This window comes from Thamnophis sirtalis, unplaced genomic scaffold (assembly GCF_051295495.1).
Source record: "Thamnophis sirtalis isolate CommonGarterSnake01/CBP01778 unplaced genomic scaffold, rThaSir2_p1.2 scaffold_6, whole genome shotgun sequence".
NCBI classification, from domain to species: Eukaryota; Metazoa; Chordata; class Lepidosauria; order Squamata; family Natricidae; genus Thamnophis; species Thamnophis sirtalis.
The window spans coordinates 85,887,492-85,906,072 of record NW_028261386.1 but is presented as its reverse complement, the minus strand read 5'-3'; the positions used below and the strand labels follow the sequence as shown (position 1 = coordinate 85,906,072).

At 46.8% G+C, this 18,581-nt stretch overlaps 1 protein-coding gene across 8 annotated transcripts in view; it reads left to right on the top strand.

The window, feature by feature from the left end:
- Nucleotides 1–18,581, top strand: part of PHACTR2 (phosphatase and actin regulator 2) — a 189,907-nt gene that overhangs the window by 162,205 nt on the left and 9,121 nt on the right. For 7 of the 8 annotated variants that reach the window (XM_087718336.1, XM_087718338.1, XM_087718340.1 and 4 more), the window contains 3 exons: nt 696–751; nt 5,141–5,202; nt 11,908–12,045. In XM_087718336.1, the coding sequence (XP_087574462.1) occupies nt 696–751; nt 5,141–5,202; nt 11,908–12,045 (256 nt within the window). Of the gene's footprint in view, nt 1–695; nt 752–2,375; nt 2,625–5,140; nt 5,203–11,907; nt 12,046–18,581 lie in introns of those variants that run through there. The other variant, XM_087718343.1, reaches the window with a different exon arrangement.

Genomic DNA, 18,581 nt, shown 5'->3' with positions numbered 1-18,581 from the left:
AACAATGGAGAAGAGCTGAAGGCCGCTATTGAAGCATCCTGGTCTTCCATAACACCTCAGCAGTGTCACAGGCTGATAGCTTCCATGCCACGCCACATTGAGGCAGTAATTGCTGCAAAAGGGGCCCAAACCAAGTACTGAGTACATATGCATGCTTATACTTTTCAGAGGTCCGATATTGTTCTATGTACAATCCTTGTTTTATTGATTGCATGTAATCTAATTTTCTGAGATTTGGATTTGGGGTTTTCATGAGCTGTAAGCCATAATCATCACAATTATGACAAATCATGGCTTGAACTATCTTGCTTTGCATGTAATGAGTCTATCTCATATATTAGTTTCACCTTTTAAGTTGCATTACTGAAATAACTTTTGCATGATATTCTAATTTTTCTAATTTCACCTGTACTTCCCCACCCCACTGTAACATTATCTGAATAGGGGTTTTGATTATTTCTTTTATTTCAAGTAGATACTTCCAAAAATGCAAATCACATTTTGTAGACAGTACCATGGTATATTTCCATAAGCAAGTGCAGTTATAAAATTTATTATATGCTTAAGTTATGTGATTTCTATACAGGCATCTTGTTCAGTAAATTCTACTAAATGGTAATATACATCAGTGTGAAAATCCAAATTACTGTTGTAACTGTAACTGGGAGAAAATATCTGTGTCTTCCTTTTTACAGAAGGCTTAGTCAAAGGCCCACCTCTGAAGAACTAGAACAAAGAAACATTCTGAAACGTAAGCCTTTAAAACAATGCATCTAATTCTGCAATGCGAATAATGTTATATTTTGACAACGGTCACACTTCCTGGTTTTATGAATATGAATAATTCTGCATAATATTCTGCCAGAATGAGAGAGAGGGAGGGAGGGAGGGAGGGAGGGAGGGAGAGAGAGAGAGAGAGAGAGAGAGAGAGAGAGAGAGAGAGAGAGAGAGAGAGAGAGAGAGAGAGAGAGAGAGAGAGAGAGAGAAGGGGGACAATAACATTTGAGAAATACAGATCCTAAGATGAACATTAGTTGTAAAAACCTTAGTTTCTAGTGCTAAATTATGAATCAATTTATGCTATCATGCCCAATGGTTTGAACTGAGCATCCTGGTCATGCACTACATAGTAAATATGTTAAATATTTTTAACTATAATTACTTTAAATATGTAAATATGTGTAACCTTTTACAGTGTATAGACATTGTTTATTTAGCAAATTGCAAGTATGAAGTCTTAGGGCAGTAAGTTTGCTATCAAAGTTGGCTTTCTAGAAACATAGTGTAGCTTTTTGTGCCAAATGAGACTAGGGATTATCATTGGTTGAACAACTATTGGATAGAATAATTTCTGTGGCATTCCAGTAGAGTAGAGCTTTGTTTATTTTAGGTTTTTCATTTCCTTAGCAAACATGCATTGTTACCCAGATATATAAATTCCCCCAGGATATGGTGGAATGTTCAGGTTTAATTTCCTGGATTATATTAGGGCACAAACCTGATGTAGGCTGATGGAGATCCTCCCAAGTAGATCAGACAGACACCTGGCATAAAATGCCAGCATTTGCTCTTCTCACAAAAGAGTGCTCTGAAATTGCAAGCATATTTTTCTAACTCAATCTTTATTAACCACATCTTTGGTCAATCTGCTTTCAGCATTTTCATGATGTGATAGTATGGGCAATATAAAATGTGTTGGCGTGTGGCAACAGAGGGTGAATAAGTTATTTTAGCAACAATGTAATCTGATCCCAATGGCTTCATTTCTATATTATCAGCATGTCATGTTGATAGGCTAGAACTACTGATTTACTGAAACTGAGGATTTATTTATTTATTTATTTATTAGACTTATATACCGCTTCATAGGGCTTTCAGCCCTCTCTAAGCGGTTTACAAATTTTTTAGCAAATTGAGTCAGCAACTTGCCCCCACAGTCCGGGTCCTCATTTCACCCACCTCGGAAGGATGGAAGGCTGAGTCGACCTTGAGCCTGGTGAGATTTGAACCGCTGAGTTGCAGATCACAGTCAGCTAAAGTGGCCTGCAGTACTGCGCCCTAACCACTGCGCCACCTCGGCTACATTTGGCAGAACTACTGCATAATTTGCTACCGCCTATATACCAGATGAGCTCTAACATTTAATTCATGCACCCAAAATTAATATCAAAGTTCCAAAACAGCCAAACAACAAATGCTTAAAAGTGGATAGGAATTATGTACAGAAATATAGTGATGGGCCACCATTGAGAGGTGTTCTGCTCAACTCTTAACATGTAGTGAGAGATCTTAGCTCTTAGTTCATTAATCTTAAGATGCACAGGCACAGTTTAAGAATACCTAAACATGTCATAAATTTTCCACCTTGTTTCTAGTGGCAGCTTTCTAGATGAATAGCAAGAGATTTACTATCCGAATGGCAATCAATGAGGAAGATTGGGCATCTTCATTAAGCGTGTGCATTACCGTTCTCTGAACAGTACAGGTTGCTGGAATTATATAAATGCACAGAGATAGTGCAAGTAAAAACAGAAGCTGTGATTATATTGCTATCATTATAGTAATGATGGACAGAAAAGTTCTTGCACAGTCAAGAGTTATCATAAGTTGAAGACAAGCCACAGGTACGGTGGCATAGGCTAACCAATCTCAGCGTGTTTGCTTCACTCTGTTGCTTCTCTTTGTTCATTCCACTTGCTTTTTAAATAGGGCGAGCATTTTTTTCTAGGTCTCAAATATATAAATATTCTCACCAGTACAATCCTTGGAAGCTCCTACCATTCAATTGTATAAGGCATGTGTGGTCCTTTCTAAATTGAGATAAACTTGGGAGATACCACTCATGATCTTACCAACTATATATATATACAACAAATACAACATATATATGTATGTACATGTATGTATGTATGTATGTATGTATGTATGTATGTATGTTGTATTTGTGCTGATAAATAAATAAAGGGAGACTAGTATAGATCTATTTCAAGCTATTTAGCTCTCATCAGCTAGCCATACCCTTACTGGGAATCGAACCTGTGCTGTATTGCATCTTAGGCAGATGTGTTAACCACTAAGCCACAGAGCTCGACTCCTTATCAGCCAAGCCAGGGTGAAAGGTATCTATTTAGATTTACAACCCCCGGTATGCCCAAATATGGGAGGAAGATCACTACTTCCATTCTCTGTCCTTCGGCTCGTCACAAGAGACCATCTATCTATCTATCTATCTATCTATCTATCTATCTATCTATCTATCTATCTATCTATCTATCTACATACATACACACACATACATACATACATACATACATACATACATACATACATGTGTGTTTGTGTGTGTTATATATATATATATATACCGTATTTTCACGACCAAAAGCCGCACCGGATTAAAAGCCGCAGTATCAATTAACGTTAATTTTTTAAACTTTTTCCACATATAAAGCGCACCGGGTTATAAGCCGCGCTCAGAGACCCGGCTCCCCTTGGTTCCTCATCGAATCACGTGCGCAGGTTGCAACTTGGAACTCCGTCTGCCCGAGTTGGGGCATTTTCTGGCTTGGGACGCTCCGGCGGCTTCTTCGGGAGGCAGCCCGCCGGCTTCGGCGAAGGCTGGGACGGAGAGCGCGGCGACCGTGGAGCATGTGTAAAGTACTTTCGCCCCCACGCCGGCCCCCCTCACCGCGCGCCGGCCTTCGGGGATGAAGGGGCAGGACTTTCCGGGCGGAAGGCATGCCTGGCTCTGCGGCTCCAGCCCCAGCACCTTTCGGCCGAGCCTCTCCCGCCAGGCGGCCGCCTTCCTCCGCTGAGCGGCCCCGCGCAGCCTCGCCACCCTGGGAGATCGCCAGCGCGGGGGCCTGGGGCGCCGCGGCCAGGGAAGCCAAACCGGGCGGCGGCGGGCAGGGCGCCCGGGTTGCGGTCCCCGAGGCGGGCGGGTGGGCGCACGTGGCAGGCGTCGGCTAGCGGGACGTTTCTGGCGCGGGAGGCTTCGGGCTCCGCTGCTCTCCCGGCTCTTGCCCAGCCGGCGTGGTGTGCTGGGAAGACCGGCGCCGCACCGGCCACCCGCGCGCCCTTGACCGGCAGCGCAGAGCCGGCTGGGGCGCGGAGCGGAGTTAGGCAGGGCGACTGCCGGGGCGGATGGGGTGCTCGGCGCCGGCAAATCCTGAAGGGCTGAGCCGGTCAGCCGTCCCTTCTGCCGTCCCTTCTTGCGGCGGCGGGGGTGACGGAACAGCTCAGTCTATAGGGGCTGGGAACTGGGTGGCTCTCTGCTCGCCCCCCGGTCTCCGACTGAGAAAGTAGCGAGGTTGAAGGGAGAGACCCGAGGGACGTGTGCATGCTTGCGAGCTTCAAGTTTGAGCGTCGGGAGGGAGAGATTTTCTATCTTTTTTCACACATAAAGCGCACCGGGTTATAAGCCGCACTGCTGGTTTTTGATAAAATTTTAGGATTTTCAGTGCGGCTTATGGTCGTGAAAATACGGTATATATGTTATATATATATATATGTTATATATATATATATGTTATATATATATATATATATATATATATGTTATATATATATATATATATATATATATATATATATATATATATATATATATATATATATATATATATATATATATGTTATATACATATGTGTGTGTGTGTGTGTGTGTTATATAAATATATGTTATATGTTATATGTTATATATATATAAAATCACATATGGCTTCAGAAAAAGCAGGAAACTTTATGCCAATGAAGAAGGATGAGAGTGAAGGGAGAAAAAGAAATGATTTTTCCCCAACACATCATCATTAGATAGAATAATCTTTTAACACACCTATTGCTCCCTTGGAAGGCCCTCTATTTGAACCTTAGGAATAGAAAATAATGGAGGCTGCCTACTCTCTCTTCCTTATTTCTTAATGCAGAAATATAGAAATTATATAGAATGCAGAAATACTATAGAAACCTTATCCTATGACTGATCATAGAAATGAGAAGACTGGCTTAAGAAATGAAAGAAAATGCAACTTAGAATCAAATTAATATATTAATGAGGATTATTTTCCTACGTTGTAACAAGTCTGTCACTTATTTATCATGTCATAACTATGCCTATGTTTCTTCTTTCATCTGTAAATAGAAAAGAATGAAGAAGAAGAACAAGAAGCTAAAAGAGAATTGAAGCGCAGTCTCAGCCGAAAGGTAAATTAAATGTTTTGTTCAACAGAACATCCTTTGCTTCTCCTGTGTGCTGCTCCGGGAATCCAATCATGGGTTAACTTAGCCCTTTAGCCTTGAGACTGAGTATGTAAATTTCTAAACCACGCCTCCTCTGGCTGGACTTCCTTCCTTTCTCCAGTTTTCTTTACTCAGTCCAAGCCTACGAGACCTATTTCAATTCTCTCTTGACTAATTGACGATTTCTCAGGATTATTGAATCTATTAATGGATTTACTTTGCTGTGGATTTCTTTCTGATTGGAGGTAAAGCAGCAGTTCTGCCAGCCAATTCCTCTTCATTGCTGCTTCCCCTGTAAGGGATATCGGGTTTCTGCAGCCGGAGCGTAAGACGACCTTGCCAGTTTACAAACGGCTTCTCTGTCTGCCCTCCCCTTGTTTCGCCGCGTAGGGACGCTGAGTCTCCCAGCGCCATCCTTCCCATGCCGGATAGCACCCGCCTGCGGGCGCGGTCGGATCCGAAGCTGTGGCCTGACGGAGCTATTCCCCTCCTCTCTCTGCCTACCTCCCTCGTCCTCTCGCTGGAGCGGCTGCCGGAGGGTTGCATGGATCGGCCGTTGGGGTTCTCCCTGCCGTTTGCATTTAAATTTCGCGCCTTTGATGCCGGTCGCCATATTTGGGAGCGATTTCACGCATGCGTGGTAATGTCTGGGGATGAGAAGGCAGATTTTGTTCGCGCGCTGGAGTCTGCGCACTGCTTCCGCCCCTCCCTTTTCCCTCACTCGAGGCTGCTGACTCAGAGAAGAGGTCGCTTCCCTCTTTGTCTCTGCTTTCACGTGGCGTTCTTGGCGAGTGGTGCACAATTGGATTCCTTTGTTTCAGTGATTGAGCTCTTTCAAATTCATACCATGGCTGATCAATCAGTAGTTAAAGGTACTGTAGAGCCAATTTCTGAGCCCCATTCCCCTGGCGAAGGGGGGGCTAGCCCTAGGCCCGGTAGGGCCGCAACCAGGGCCTCCAGTAGTAGGCCTCGAGCCTCATCTGCTGCCCGGGATAAGTCGCATAAGCGCAAAGACAAGGCCAAGGGTCCCCCCAAGGCATCTGGGGCCCCCATTTGTCCACCTCCGGTTCTGATTCAGCAAAATATCTCTCCGGTGCGTGTTAATGAACAGGGTTGGTCTCCTGATATTCAGCTTCCCCAGGCCCCTCTTCCTGAGGTGGGGGTTTTCGGGCCTCGATCCCCCCCAATTATTTCTGAAGCTAGTGGGGCTTCTCTTCGTTCAGGGCCTTCCGCCACATTCACCCCCACAGCTGCAGGCCTCTGGAGGGCCAGGATTTGGGCCTTCCTGCTGATTTATACCTCATGATCTCTGAGGCTATTTCTAGAGGGGTCGATGCAGAGTTAATGCGTAGATCCAAGGCCCCCAGGCCCGCTGCGGCCCACTCAGGCCTGGCTCCCCAGGCATTGCAAGGGGATTCTTCCATTCTGCAAACGGATCCTCCTTCCCTTTTACCCTCTGTATTCAGTGCAGAATCTGCCTTAGTGGAGGAAGGTGAAATCCTGGATAGGGAATTTTCCGATGATGAAGGCCTCCCTACAGATCAGCCTACTGCCCCTGGGCTATTCAGGCACGCTCTTTTCAAATCCTTGCTGTATAAGGCCAAGACCACCACCGACATGGGGGAGGCGGCTTCTAAAGAAAGTGCGGCTGTAGGCCTGGATGCCACCGAGCGTCTCTTTGCTGAGCAGGTGGCTTTGCAGGATGTTATTCCATCTCCCAAGCTTTTTCTTGATTTGATCCAGAAGCAGTGGGATCAGCCGACTGCAGTTAATCCTCCTGGGTCAGGGGATAGGAAGTTATACACATCTTCCCCAGAGTTGGAAAGTCTCCTCCAGTTTCCCACGGTGGACGCTCCCATTGCTGCTCTTGCTTCACCGCCGTTAATTCCTTCTGAGATTTCAGAGGGATTAAAGGCTGAGGACCGCAAGGCCGAGACGGTCATCCGCAAGACTCATCAGGCTGCAGCTTGGGCCTTACGCTCCGCTACTGCAGCTTCCTTTTTTAATAGAACTTCCTTAGTCTGGCTTAGGCAACTGCAGGATAGACTGGACCCGGAGGAAATGCGCCTTCATCAGGATATCACCAAGCTGATGGCGGCTCTGGAATTTTCTGCAGATGCCACCCTTAGGGCGGCAAAATTTGCATCCCGGGCCATAGTTTCCAATGTAGCCTCTCAACGCTTGCTCTGGCTTCATCATTGGCAAGCTGATGTCAAATCCAAGTGGCGCCTAGCATCTACGCCCTTCAAGGGCGGAGTCTTGTTCGGTTCAGTGCTGGATCTCATTCTCATTGAGACTCGGGATAAACGCAAGGTCCTTCTCTCTACTAGTGCTCATGTCAATAGGAGGCAGCAGCCTTACAATAGGCGGCAGCCCTTTCGGACCGGGGACTCGGGGTTCGCTCCCGCTCCCTATGTCCCCAACTACACCAGGGGGTTCTCCCAGACTCAGGACCGTGGCCAGGACCGAGCTGGAGCCAGAGACAGGGGTCGCCAGCAGGGTCAGGCGCAGAATAGGAGGTCTTTCCGAGGAACGAGCAACCGGTCCTTTCAACGGTACCGGTGACTCGCAGGAAGTAGGGCCCATAGGAGGGCGTCTTTTGGCCTTCGCTCATCAGTGGGCGGAGCTCACATCGGACGCCTGGGCCCTTCAAGTTGTGAGCTTGGGTCTCACTCTAGAATTTCTGTCCATTCCCCCGAGAAGGTTCATCAGGTGCCCCGTGCCCAGATGCCCATCGAAGCGGCGCCTTATGGATGCCGAAATACACCATCTTCTCACCATCAGGGCCATAGAACAAGAACCCAAAGGGCAGGAAGGCCTAGGGTTCTATTCCATCTTGTTCCTAGTACCAAAGAACTCCGGGGGATGGAGGGCAATCCTAGATTTGAAACGGCTCAATCATTATATCAAATACCAAAAATTCAAAATGCAGTCTCTAAAGAGCATATTGGCTTCCATCCGCCAAGGCGACATGATGACTTCAATAGACATCAAAGAAGCGTACCTCCATGTGCCCATTCATCCGGCGCATCGGAAGTTCCTGCGGTTTCACTTCAACGGCCACCATTATCAGTACCGGGCCTTACCATTTGGCCTCTCCTCGGCCCCGCGCACGTTCACCAAGCTCTTGGCCGTACTAGCAGCCTCCCTTCGCTCAATTCCAATACGCATCAATTGTTATTTAGACGACGTGCTGGTGCTGTCGCCCTCTCGGGACCAGGCCCTGCGAGACCTGCAGGTCACGATGGACTCATTACGCACTCATGGGTTTGTCCTCAACTTGCCCAAAAGCCACTTGCGTCCGACCACGTCCCTACTTCATCTGGGGACCACCATCAACTCTGTGACGTGCGAAGTCTTCCTGTCTCCAGAGAGGAGGCAGAGCATATACCACCTGGCGCATCATGTGCTGTCTCAGAGGCGAGTACCACTGTTGTCATTGTCCAAGCTGCTGGGGAAGATGATCTCCTGCATCGGCGTGGTTCCCTGGGCCAGGTTCCATGCGTGCCCACTCCAGTGGCTTCTGCTGCCCTTCCAGAGAGCGCATACCAGTCATTCCCAAATCAAGGTGCGGCTTCCGAGCAGAGCCCGACGGTCCCTGCATTGGTGGATGTCCTCCAGACTTCTCCGAGGATGCCCGTTCAAGGAGCCGGACCGTGTCCAGGTCACGACAGACGCCAGCTTATTTGGATGGGGAGCCCACGCCCTGAACAGGGTGGCTCAAGGTCGCTGGTTGGATCAAGAGCTGACGAACAGCATAAACTGGCTAGAGCTGCGGGCCATCCGTCTAGCCCTCCTGGAGTTTCGGGACATTGTATCTCGCAACCATGTGTTGGTCTTGACCGACAATGTGGCTTCCAAGGCTCACATCAACCGCCAAGGGGGCACACAGTCCAGGGCTCTGATGCTGGAAGCGGAAAAGTTATTCCATTGGGCGGAGCCCAGACTCTCATCGATTCGGGCGGAACACATCTCGGGCGAGGCCAACACACAGGCGGATTGGCTGAGCAGGGCAACTGTGGATCAAGGGGAGTGGCAACTCCACCCCATTCTCTTCCAGGAACTCTCTCGCCATTTCGGCCAACCCGAGGTGGATCTGTTTGCACACCCGCACAACGCGCAACTTCCCCACTTTTACTCCAGATACCAGACCCCAGGAGCGGAGGGGGTAGACGCTCTACGCAGCCCGTGGCCGGCCGGCCTTCTTTATGCCTTTCCTCCTCTCCCGATCCTTCCGTCGGTCATTCAGAAGATCTTGACGGAGCAGGCGGAAGTACTGCTGGTCGCTCCAATGTGGCCCAGACAACCCTGGTACGCAGACCTCGTCCATCTGTCCTTTTCGCGTCCTTGGAGGATTCCGGACGATCGGATTCAGCTCAACCAGGGGGCTCTCATACACCCGAACCCCCAACTACTACAATTAGCCGTGTGGCACATGAGCGGGCTATTCTAGCGGCCCTTCACTATTCTGATGAAGTCATTTCCACCATTCAAGCGGCCCGTCGCCCGTCGCCTACCCGTATTTACGAGGCCACTTGGCAGGCCTTCTGTCGATGGTGCCGTCGCACCGGGGTCGATCCCATTAAGGCCTCGGTGCCCCAAGTTTTGGACTTTTTGCAATCCGGCCTCAACAAAGGCCTGGCACTGAACACACTTCGCCGACAGGTCACGGCCTTGTCAACGGTGATCGGGGGAGGTCAAGGCCGCTCCTTATCTCAGCACTTGCGGGTCCGAACCTTCTTGAAGGGCGCTTCCAACTTACGACCGCCGACCGTACACCGTTATCCCACGTGGGACTTGACCTTGGTTCTCAGGGCTCTCACAGCTGCTCCCTTTGAACCTCTTCACTCCATCAGCCTCCGGTTGTTGACGCTCAAGACAGCATTTCTAGTGGCTATCACATCGACCAGGAGAGTGTCGGAGCTAGCAGCGCTTTCAGTTCGCGCGGATCTTTGCATCTTCCATCCGAACAGGGTGGTGCTTCGTTTGGACCCGACCTTCCTTCCTAAGATAAACTCACTATTTCACAGGACACAGGAACTCGTCCTGCCGGACTTTTGCCCTCATCCCTCTCATCCTCAGGAACGCCAGTGGCACCATCTGGATGTTCGCAGGGCTCTTCGCCGCTATGTGAAGCGCACGGCGTCATTCAGAAGATCGGAAGCACTGTTCGTTTCCTTCCAGCCTTCGTCAATGGGACAAAAAGTTTCTTCCCATACCATCGGCCGATGGTTGAAGGCGTGTATTGCGTTGGCGTACGACAGTCACTCACGGCCGGTTCCCAGGCGGATCACCCCTCACTCGACCAGGAGTGCGGCCACCACAGCAGCCTGGGCTACCCAAGCGTCTGTAGAGGAAATATGCAGGGCAGCCACCTGGGCGTCGCCCTCACCCTTTATTCGACACTACAAGATTGATGTCTAGGCCTCGGCTGAGGCGTCCTTTGGGCGGAGAGTGTTGCAAAGGGTCCTTCCTGCTGCGGAGGAGCCTGACCAGCCTAGCTCCCGCCCTGGGAATTAATTGCTTTGGCATATCCCATGATTGGATTCCCGGAGCAGCACACAGGAGAATGACCGTTGTCTTACCTGAAAGGTCGTTCTATGGGTGCTGCGAAGGGAATCAAAACTCGCCCGCAGTTTCGGCTGGCCAGGGCTCCACCATAATTGTGACTCTGTGACTATCTTATCTCTGACTGGACTTGACTACTTTAGTGCCAGCATTGCCTGCGGCTTGATTGACATTGACATACTTGTTCTTCGGTGGACTTTGTGCGAAAACTGGAGAAAGGAAGGAAGTCCAGCCAGAGGAGGCGTGGTTTAGAAATTTACATACTCAGTCTCAAGGCTAAAGGGCTAAGTTAACCCATGATTGGATTCCCTTCGCAGCACCCATAGAAGGACCGTTCAGGTAAGACAACGGTCAATTCTTTCTTTATTCATGTCAGAAACACCTACAAAGTATAGACGTATAACATTCAACACTGAGCAAATAAAATGGGCATAAAATAGCTAATAAAAATATAGCATGTGTAAAAAGTATGTAAAGTACAAGTAGTTCTCGATTTACAACAGTTATTTTAGTGACCGTTCAAAGTTACAATGGCACTGAAAAAAGTGACTTATGACCGTTTTTCCCACTTATGACCATTGCAGCATCATGTGATTCTCATTTAGCTGCTTGACAACTGACTCACCTCTATGATGATTGCAGTGTCCTAGGGTCATGTGTTCCCCTTTTGCGACCTGACAAAAAAAGTAAATGGGGAAACCAGATTCACTTAACAGCTGTGTCACTAATTTAACAATGGCAGTGATTCACTTAACAAATTTAGCAGGAAAAGTCGTAAAATGGGGCAAAATTCATTTAACAAATTTTTAACTTAACAACATAAATTTTGGGCTCAGTTCTGGTTGTAAATTGAGGACTACCTGTAAATGGGATCAAACCTAAATGATGGTTTTAGGCCATGTTGATACTATTTTCTCTCACCAGCATGAGGTCTTTCAAGTGGAATCAAGTGGAAGCTATCAGTGAATTTCCTTCATCAACATTTTACCTTTGTGTTTAATTTTTTTTTTAATTCTATGTCCTGTCGATGGTGTTTGTATTAGGTTAACCCTAACCTCCAGATTCTTTGGGAGAGAGTTTATTAAATTTGCTTCTTTGCAGCTTAGTTTGAGACCAACAGTGGCTGAACTTCAGGCGCGAAGAATCCTACGATTTAATGAATATGTGGAAGTAACAGATTCACCAGATTATGATCGACGTGCTGATAAACCCTGGGCAAGATTAACACCTGCAGACAAGGTAAGAGGCATAAACCTTACATGAATTGGAGTGAGTGAGTAAGTAAGTTAGTGAGTGGATGAATGAATGGCTGAAGAGCTGAAATTTCTCCATAGTGAGGGGGGAGGAGTATCCAGAATGGGTTGACCTTATCCTCTCGTGATTGGATTGAGTCAGATAAGCTCTTTGGGCAACGCCCCCTGGTACCAGGAATCCCCAGTTTTTCTGACTCAATCGATCGTGAAAGGTTGCTCATTCTGGATCTCCAGCAATTTACTAGGATTTAAGGGGAATTCAGTTGGACCCATCGAGCTTTGCCTCCCTGCTCCGCGCACAGCCTCCTCCTGCAGGATTGGGACTGCCACTAGCCCCCCGGGGCGGCATGCTTCCCTGGCCACTGAGCACATCTGAAGACACTCAGTGAGGACCTTGGCCAGGCAGCAGGAGGACAGGCAAAAGCCTCTAGCAGGCAGCCCTACCGTTGAGGCTTGTAAGTCGCTGGAGCACTCCGTTGCTCCCCTCAAGGGTTGAGCGATGAACCGGGGCTTCCAAATGCCCTGGAGCGCCCGTGCTGCCTCCACGTGGCCAGAGGATCGTGAGGAAGCCGAAGAAGCCGTTCCTGGCCACAGCGGCATCGGAGAAGAGGCAGGAGGAAGAGAATCCGGCTGGGAGTGCGCGCGGCAAGCTCCCTGGAGCACAAGCTGCTCTTCAGGCACTTTTAAATTTCGCGCCCCTTTGCAAGCTGGTCGGCGCCATTTTGAAGCCAGGAGGACCCACGTGGTCCAAGATGGTGGCGCCCAGCAGCTACCAGGAAGGAGAATCCCAGGCAGCCGCAAGCATGGACTGCAGCCCCACTGGAGGGGCAGAAGAGCAAGCATCCAGGTCAGTGGCTTCCCCAGAGACTGCGCGAGGAAGGCGGGGGGGGAGAGGAAAGGCTAAATGCAAAACCAAGTACCTTTCCCCCAGGGCAGATCCAGAGGAAGGGGGGCAGGTCACAAGCCCTCGAAGTACGAGCGGAGGAGGCATAAAGCTTTAGAGAGGCTCTGCAAGAAGTCTGCCAGCCATCAGGCCACAGTTCCAGAACTCGGTCAGGGGCCAGCACATATTAATCCTCACAGACAATATCACCACCAAGGCCCACATAAACAGGCAGGGGGGGACCAGATCAAGGACCCTCATGAAGGAGGCCAAACGTCTGGGTCAGTGGGCCGAAAGGAACCTCCGGTCTTTGTGGGCAGAACACATAGCGGGGGTGGACAACACCAGGGCCGACTGGCTCAGCCGGGCCGAGGTGGACAACTCAGAGTGGAGGCTGCAGCCTGCGATATTCGAGGAGGTGGCCGAGCGCTATGGGCGGCCGGAGGTCGATCTGTTCGCCACTCCCCTCAACACTCAGCTCCCGAGGTTCTTCTCCAGGTACCAGACACGGGGGCGGAAGGGACGGACACTCTGCGGAGCTCATGGCCCAGGGGTATTTTGTATGCCTTTCCTCCCTTGCCCCTGATTCCCAGGGTCATATGGAAGATCCTTCAGGAGGGGGCGGAAGTGGTTCTGTTGGCTCCTCATTGGCCCCGTAGGCCTTGGTTTGCAGATCTCCAGTCTCTGTCGGTGGAGAGGCCCTGGAGAATCCCCCAGGAGAGGATATCCCTCAGCCAGGGGTCGCTGGAGCACCCGGATCCTCAATGGCTCCAGTTGACCGCTTGGCAATTGAGCGGAGCATCCTGAGGAAAGACCTCTTCTCCCCCAGGGTGATAAGGACTATCCAGGCTGCCCGCAGACCCTCCGCGGAGCGCATCTATGGCTCCACGTGGCGGGCCTTTGACTCTTGGTGCAACTCCCGGGGGTACAGCCCCATCCAGGCTATGGTACCACAGGTTCTGGACTTCCTCCAGGCAGGCCTGGATTGAGGGTTAGCTCCTAACACAATTAGGAGACAGTTTTCAGCCGTCTCATCAGTTCTCCTGTGTGGCAGAAACCAGAGTTTGACGCACCACCCCATGGTCAGGCAATTCCTTAAGGGGGCCTCCAATCTCAGACCACCTACGGTACATAGGTACCCTTCCTGGGACTTACACAGGGTATTGGACGTTCTAATGGGCGCTCCGTTTGAGCCGTTACGAACAGTTTCCCTTAAGTTCCTGGCCCTGAAGGTGGCGTTCCTGGTGGCCATCACCTCCGCCAGGCGGATATCCGAACTGCAAGCGCCTGTCCACCAGGGAGGATCTCTGTGTCTTCCACCAAGACAGGGTGGTGTTACGGCTGGATCCGTCCTTCATCCCCAAGGTGTGCTCCTGCTTCCATCGAGCCCAGGAACTGATTTTGCCCAACTTCTGTCTGGACCCTTCTCACCCATTGGAGAGGAAGTGGCACACTCTGGATGTAAGGAGGGCTCTGAGGATTTACCTCAGGCGAACCAGGCCAAACAGGAAATCCGAAGCCCTGTTTGTCTCCTTCCAACCAGGATCCCTGGGTAACAAGGTAACTTCCACCACTATTGGCAGGTGGTTGCGAACCTGCATTGCCACTGCGTACCAATCGCAGGGTTTACAGACACCAAATCATATCACAGCCCACTCCACGTGGAGTGCAGCCACATCCATGGCCTGGGCCACACAAGCATCCCTGGCCGAAATCTGCAGGGCAGCCACGTGGGCTTCCCCCTCTCCCTTTGTTAGGAACTATAAGTTGGACTCCTTTGCCACGGCAGAAGCCTCGTTCGGCCGCAGGGTGTTGCAGGCAGTTCACAGGGCAGGACCTATGCCTCAACAAGCCTGAGTGGGGGACACGGGGCCTCAGGGGTCTCCCTCCCTAGGGACGTGCAGGCTTTGGTACGTCCCATTCTGGGTACTCCTCCCCCCTCACTATGGAGAAAGGGTGTTGGTACTTACCTGATACGCCTCTTCTCATAGTGGGGGGAGGAGTATCCAGTCCCTCCCTGACTATGTTTGTACGACTAAGTGTTATGTTCATTGTTTATGTAGTTATATAAATATTGATGTTGAAGACAATAAAAGCTAAAAACTGAATCAAGAGTCTGGAGTGAATGATGCAACAAGTCGGATAGAGCTCTTCGTCATTAAAACTGGGGATTCCAACCAGGGGGCGTTGTCCAAAGAGCTTATCTGACTCAATCCAATCACGAGAAGATAAGGTCAACCCATACTGGATACTCCTCCCCACACTATGAGAAGAGGCGTATCAGGTAAGTACCAACCCCTTTTAAATACATTGTCTTTCTGTATCTCAAAATAATTCTCCATTAAGATTTCATGAACCCCAGACATGATTTGTTTTATTGTGATTGTTCTAGAATTATTTAAAAACAAATTGGAGAGAGAGAGAGAGAGAGAGAGAGAGAGAGAGAGAGAGAGAGAGAGAGAGAGAGAGAGAGAGAGAGAGAGAGAGAGAGAGAGAGAGAGAGAGAGAGAGAGAGAGAGAGAGAGAGAGATATTCCTTTACAATGTTAATTGTAAAGGAAATTCTACCAGAATGATATATGAAATAACTCTGAATTATTCCTCAGCAATGATTTCATAGATTTGAAACTCAGAGTAATTTTGGGGACCTCTCTCTATTTTGAGTAGTATGTTTCTCTTATTATACTTTATGGGTTTAGTTTAGTTTAGTTTAGTTTAGTTTATTAGTTTTGTATGCCACCCACTCCTGAAGGACTCCGGGCGGCTTACAATAAAAAGGGAAGGGGGATAAATATGGACTATAAAACACATAAAACAAAAAAATTAAATAGGAAGCCTCTGCCGAAATCCTTTTTTAGGATGACAGATGAAGTAAATTTAAAAGATATATGGAGAGAAAGAAATGCTAAAAAAGAACAATACACCTCCTACTCAAACAGACATTCATCATTTTCTAGAATAGATATGATATGGGCCTCAGCAGAGTTGAGTTCCAACATAAAAGAAATTGAGATTGGAGCAAGTACCTGGGCGGACCACAATCCAATTTTAATTAAATGGAAAGGCCAAAGGGCAAGACCTAGATGGACACTAAATATAACTATATTGAAAGAAAAAGAGTTTGTACAAAAAATGGAAAGAGAGCTAGTCCTCTTCCTTAAAGAAAATAGGAAAGAAGACATATCGTTGCAGAATCTCTGGGATACAATGAAGGCCGTTATCAGAGGTTTGACAATAGACTACACAAGGAAGAGAAACTTAAAGCAAAGACAAATGCATAAAGCTTTAGATAACGACTATAAAATATTTGAAAGAGAACTACAGAGAGCACCACAAAAAAAAGATGTCAAAATAAAAATGGACATAATTAAACACAAAATGGACCTATTAGAAAAGGAAGAACTGGCACAAAAAATTAGAGGTGCCAAACAGAATTATTTTGAAAATGCGAATAAGCCAGGCAGGTGGTTGGCATATAAGATGAAAAAAGAGAGAGAAACAAAGAAAATAGTTCAACTAAGAGATAAACAAGGAGAAATTCAGTATGGAAATATTGAGAAAAAAAGTATTATACAAGACTATTATGCTAAACTCTATGAACAAGAGAAGGTGGAGGAGAGACGAGTTAAAAAGTACTTACAAGATGCCAATCTCCCCCAGGTACCAGACGAAACTAGAACAATGTTAGAAAGTAAAATAACAATGATGGAGCTAACAGAGGCACTTAAAAAACAAAACAACGGGAAAGCTCCAGGACCAGATGGACTACCGATGGAATTCTACAGAACATTTGAAGAAACACTGACCTTCACACTTCCACAAGTCATGAATGAAGTGATGTCTGAGAGCAAAATACCGAAGTCATGGTCAGAAGCGTATATCACACTACTACCCAAGGAAGAGACTGATCCAACACAAATCAAGAATTATAGGCCAATCTCCTTATTAAATTCAGACTACAAGCTATTTGCATCTATACTAGCTGAGAGACTTAAAAAATACTTAAATGGCTTCATCCATTCAGATCAAAATGGCTTCTTACCTAAAAGACAAATTAAAGACAATATGAGAATGATTTTGAATACCTTGGAATACTATGAGGCCCATCCTGAAAAGCAAATGGCACTGATGTTCCTCGATGCGCAGAAGGCCTTTGACAATGTGAATTGGCAATTTATGTTTTTGTAACTGGAGCAGATGAATTTTGGCAAGAAATTCACTCAAACTATACGAATGATATATCAGAAACAAGCAGCAAAGATAATGGTAAATGGAGAACTAACAGATCCGATTGAAATAAAGAGAGGTACGAGACAAGGCTGCCCACTATCACCACTACTTTTTGTCCTAACACTAGAGGTCTTAAACAAAAAGATCAGAGAAGAAGAAGAAATAAGAGGAATGAAAATTAAGAGAGAAGAGTATAAATTACAAGCATTTGCAGACGACTTAGTTTTTATTCTTGAAGATCCATTAGAAACAGCACCCAAATTGCTGGAAAGAATAGAGGAATATGGAGAAGTAGCAGGCTTGAAAATAAACAAAGATAAAACAAAGATCATGACGAAAAATATCCCAGCAACACAAAAGAAAGAGCTGTCAGAAATGTTGCAGATTCAAAATACAAGCAAGGTTAAATATTTGGGGATACACTTATCACCTAGATGTAGCACTCTTAAAGAGGATAACTATACCAGACTAAAATGACAAATAGCAATTGACTTGGAGAAATGGGAAAATTTGCACTTATCAATGATGGGAAGAATTTCTACAATTAAAATGAACATTCTACCTAGAATTCTATACCTGTTTCAGACAATCCCAATCAGATTGGGTAAGGACTTTTTTCAAGATCTAAATAAAATAGTTTTGAAATTTATTTGGCAAGGGAAAAAAGCAGAGAATAAAACTTAAATTACTACAAGATGCTAGATCTAGAGGAGGATTTGGGCTACCTGATTGGGAGCTATACTATCAGGCAACAAACGATGTGGATTAAGGAATGGATATCATTAAAAAAACTCTAGATTATTGAATGTAGAAGGTCACGACTTACTGTTGGGATGGCATGCTTTCGTATGGTATAAGGGAACTAAATCACAGGGTTACTTTAGAAGACATTATATAAGGGAGGCGTTGTTGTTAAACTGGAAAAAGGTTAAAAGATTACATTATTTGAAAATTCCAGTCTGGATATCAACAATTGAAGCATTTTCATATCCAATAATATATAAAAAGGTACAAACAGTTAGATATATAGAATTATTGAATACAGAGGGTGAGCTCAAATCTATTCAAGAGTTGAAACAAGAAGGGATGGAAATGAACTGGTACTCATATGTACAGATACAATCTAGATATAATGAAGATAGAAAAACTAAAGGTCTTTATAATAAAATGACTGAGTTAGACAAAATTTTAACAGGCATTGATGAAAAAGTAATTAAAAAACTATATGGATATTTATTGGAGTTTAAATTGCATGAAGAACAAGTTAAAGAAACTATGATAGCCTGGGGAAAAAACTTTTAAGTATGGGATTGACTTAGAGAATTGGCAGAAATTGTGGTCTCAAAATTATAAAATGACAATGTCTACTGCATATAGAGAAAACTTGTATAAGATGTTTTACAGGTGGCA